Raw genomic sequence first — 4,046 nt, forward strand, 5'->3', positions numbered from 1 at the left:
CCGCCGCTGACGTCATCGGCGGTCGCCAAGGGACGTCGACCAAAATCAAATGGACCGTTGGGTCCCGAGTTTCTGGAATGGGACGAGTGTCAGCTGGCAGGGGCGGTGCGCATCACCATTGCGGCGTCGGAAGCCGCGGGGGCAGAGGCAGCAGCAACAATTCAGCAGCTGGTGTCACCCGCTGCGGCCGCAGCGGCGCCGGCGGCGGGCTTGCCGCGCGTCAGGGCGGACGCAGCGGTTGACGCGTGCGCAGCGCTGCACGGTGCGCTCAGGTCGCAGGGCGCGGCAGTGGTGACGGGCGGGCCGGGCGCGGGCAAGTCGTTGGCGTGGCGCCTGCTTGCGGCCACATACCGTCATGGCTGTGGCGGTGGCGGCCGAGGGCGACCGCGGTCGGCGTCGGGCAGCGGCGGGGGCGGCGTGGCGAGCGGTGCGGGGGGCAGCGGCTGTGGTGTAGTGTGCGTTAGTGTTGATGACATTCTGGCACAGGAGGATCGTCTGCAACAGTTGCAGGAGCGTTTCGACAGGCCCGAAGCTGAGCCAAACGCCGGGCAGCAGCAGCAGCGGCAGCCGGAGGGGCGCCGCCGCGGAGCCGTGAGCCTCCTGGTTGAGAGGTGGGCGGCCGCGCGGCCATTGGCAGCCGGCGGCGGACACGAGGCAGTTCGCGAGGCGCGTGGCGGCGCGGCCTCCTCGCCCCGGCGCTCGGGCTCTGGGGCGCGGCGGAGCAGCTGCAGCAGCGGTGCGGGGCGCGAGGAGGCCGGGGAGGTTGGATTGAAGCTTCCGGGAAGCGGCGAATGCAGAGATGATTGCGCGCTGCTGGTCCTGGACTGCCGATCGCTGGCCGCTGCTGCTGAGGCGGCGCACATGCTGGGCGTCGGCGGCGGTGGCGAGGGCGGCGGCGCCTTCGGGCGTCCGCTGGCGCGGCCGCTGCTGCGCGCGCTGCCGGGCTGCGCGGGGGTGGTGGTCGAGTGCGGCCCTGAGGCGTGGCAGCCGCTGGGTGCTGTGGTGCAGACTACAGCACCTCGGGGCAGCAGCGGCGGTGGCTCCGGCGACACCCTGCCATTTGGCCCCCTGGGCGGCCTGCATGTCGACCGCCCAATCCTCGACGTGCCCGCCGAGATCCGGCGCCGCCTCGCGGCCGCGCTGCGGCCGCTGCAGGTGTCCCGCGGTGACGCCCCGCCGGGGCGCGGCCGCGGCGACGGCGACGGCGGTGGCGCGGCGACGCACGCGGCGGTCATGGCGCACGACGTGCAGCGGCTGGGGGCTCTTCTGATCGACCTCACCAGCGCCGGCCTGTCCGCGGCTGAGGACAGCGGCGGCAGCGGGGACGAGGCATGCGCGGAGGGGGAGCTGCTGAGCGCCGCCGGCGAAGCAGTCGCGGTCGTCGCGTCCCAGTGGCGCCGCTCGCGCCACACGTGCCCTGATGACGTCGCCGCGCCAGCGGTCGCAGCGCGGCTCGTGCTGCAAGCGGCGGCATGGACACTGGCCGGCCGCTGCCCGGGCGGCGGCGCCGGCGGGGGCGGCGATGCGCGGCCGCGGCGGCTGCTGTGTATCCTTGAGGCCGTCGCCGCCGGCGCGGGCTTTGGCGAGCAGCTGCCGCCAGGCGGGCGCGGCCTACTGGGGGGTCGAGTCTGCCTCAACACTGGGCGCTGGGTGCCTTGGGTTCACAGTTCCCAGGCTGTCGCGTTTGGGCCCGGGGTAGAAGGGGCGGGCACCGAGGAGGCAGCAGCGACTCAGAGAAGCGGCGTCCCGCCGGCGTTTGGCTTGCTGTCATGGCCGGAGGAGGCCGCCGGCCGCGTCATCGCGGGCAGCGAGCGCGCCGCGGCGCTGCGGCACGTGGTGGCGGCGTGGATGGATGCCGGGCTGGCGCCGCTGGTGTTCGGCCCCGCGGGCTGCGGCAAGCGGACCGCGGTGTGGCAGCTTGTCAGTAGCCGCGGCTGCGGCGGCTTGGGCGATTCGGGCGCCTCGCCGGCGCTGCTGCGGCTGTCGGCGGCGACAGCAAGGGCTGAAGCATCAGAGCTGCTCCAAGGGCTGGAGATTGAGGCATGCTGCGGCGGTGAAGCGTGCACACCGCACCCGCGGCTGCAGGCTACGAGGGTGGTGGTGGCAGAGGGCCTGCACCTGCTTCCCTCCATTGGCGGCGGCGATGGCGGCGGCGACAGCTGCATTGACGGCATCAACGGACGCATTGGCAGCAGCAGCATTGGCAGCAGTGGCGGCGTTTGCCAGGTGCTGCTGCGGCTGTTCGAGGGTGATAGAGCTGCGGCGGCAGAAGAGGGCTGGGCGCCGGCGGTGCGGGTCGTGGGCACTGCAGACTTGCAGGAGGGGAAGCCGCCGAGCAGCTGCTGCCCGGACGCGCGGCTCATGCGCCGCTTTTCGCCGCTAAACGTGGTGTGCTTCGCTGGCTTGGACGACGGCGGCGGCGGCGGCGGCGGCGGCGATGAGAGCAGCTGTGGACCCCCGCTGGGCCTTCGGCCAACAGGCGCGCTCGTCAGCGCGGAGGCCGCTCTGCGCGCAGTGTCTTGCCGCGCGGCCCGCTGCCTCCGGGCTGCGGTGTCGCGGCAGCCGCAGCCGCAGCCGCAGCCGTCCAGCAGCGGCGGCGCGCTGCAACCCGGCGGCGCCGCGTTGGTACCGGCGCGCTGTGACTTTGCACAAGGCCTGGAGGCGCTGAGGGGCCGGCGGCTGGAGGCCGATTTGTTCCACGTCTGCAGGGACGTCTTTGGCAGTGTCATCATGGCTGCCGCTACGCGTGACCTCGAGCCTGGCGCGGCCTTGGGTGCTGCGCGGGGCGGATGGCACCAGGGGCACGTGCTGGCGGCAGTGGAGCGCGCCCTCGCGCGCGCGGCGGCGGCGGTGGCGGCGCGCGCTGCGGAGGAGGCCGCCGCGGCGGAGGACGAGGCCGCGGCGGCGGCGGCGGCGGTGGGGTGCGCACCGGGGCCGGGCGATGGCGGCGGCGGAGTCAGCAGAGGCGACTCGGTCTCGTCTTGCTCTGACAGGGTGGCGGCTGCTGACGTCTGCGCCTGGTGAGTCAAAAATATCAGGGCGTCGCGCGGGGGCCGACACAAGGGACCCGACACACCGCAGCGCGGCTAGCAAGGCGAGAGGGAGCTGGGCACGAGTGGAAGGCGCAGGACCCGCTTGCCCCACCAATACAGAACCCACTGCCCTGCCACGTCGCAGCAGCCCATTGTACCACCCTCCCTCCCTCCCAACCATCCCCAACCCAACAAGCCTCCATCTGTCTTCCCCTCAAATGCTGACCTCTCCCCTGTTTGCCCCAATCCACGGCTTCTCAAACCCAGTATTGTCGACGGCCTCTGCCGAGAGCTGTCAGACGGATTGCTGGACCCCACATCGCGCCTAGCGCTGCGACGCTGCGTCGTCGTCGCCGCCGCCGCCCGCCTCGTCGCGCCTGCCGGCGGCGAGAGCGCGGGCCCTCGGCCCGCGGCCGAGGGCGCGGGCGCCTCTGCACGCGGGGCGGCCTCAGGGGATGGCGCCGCCGTCGCTCCGCTGTGGCAGCGCGTCCGTGCCATCAAGGGTGGGGATGCGCCGCTCGACGAGCTGGTTGCGTCGCTCGCCGCCTCCGCGGGCCGCCGGTCGCCCGCGCCGCACGCGCTGCGGCGGCTGCTGGCGGCGGCGGCGCGGGGGATGGACCCCTGCCACCCGATGCAGCCGCTGCACGTCGAGGCGGCGCGAGGCGAGCTGCGTGACCTCTTAAGGCTACAATTTGAAAGCTTGGGACCCAGCCACCGCTTCTTAATTGCCGGCGCTGACGCCGTGCTGCCGCAGCAAGCAGGCAGCGCCGCAGAGGCAGCAGCAGCAGCAGCGGCAGCGGCAGCAGCGAGCCAGGGGCCCTGCGACGGCGGCGGCGGGGCGCTGATGACGCCGGAGGAGCTGCAGGCTGCGGCGCAGAACGCGCACAGCAGCGGGTTCGTGAGCGCAGCGAGCCGCCTGATGGCGTCCCTCTGCCTCCCGCTGTCCGCCGGCGGCGCGGCCTGCGCGGTCGTCTACGGCCCGCTCCCGCGCGCCGCTCGCGCGCTGGCCGCCGC

The 4,046-nt window shown here is 73.9% G+C and overlaps 1 protein-coding gene across 1 annotated transcript in view; it reads left to right on the forward strand.

Moving 5' to 3' along the window:
- The window catches only part of MNEG_9448 (hypothetical protein), a gene marked incomplete at both ends in the record, with an annotated part of 10,246 nt that extends 7,222 nt beyond the window's left edge, over nucleotides 1-3,024 (forward strand). Inside the window, one exon of the mRNA XM_014042080.1 lies at nucleotides 798-3,024. Within this exon, the coding sequence (XP_013897534.1) occupies nucleotides 798-3,024 (2,227 nt within the window). The remainder of the gene's footprint in view (nucleotides 1-797) is intronic.
- Between the last annotated feature and the right edge of the window lie 1,022 nt (nucleotides 3,025-4,046).

This window comes from Monoraphidium neglectum (assembly GCF_000611645.1).
Source record: "Monoraphidium neglectum strain SAG 48.87 unplaced genomic scaffold scaffold01940, whole genome shotgun sequence".
Taxonomy (NCBI): Eukaryota; Viridiplantae; Chlorophyta; class Chlorophyceae; order Sphaeropleales; family Selenastraceae; genus Monoraphidium; species Monoraphidium neglectum.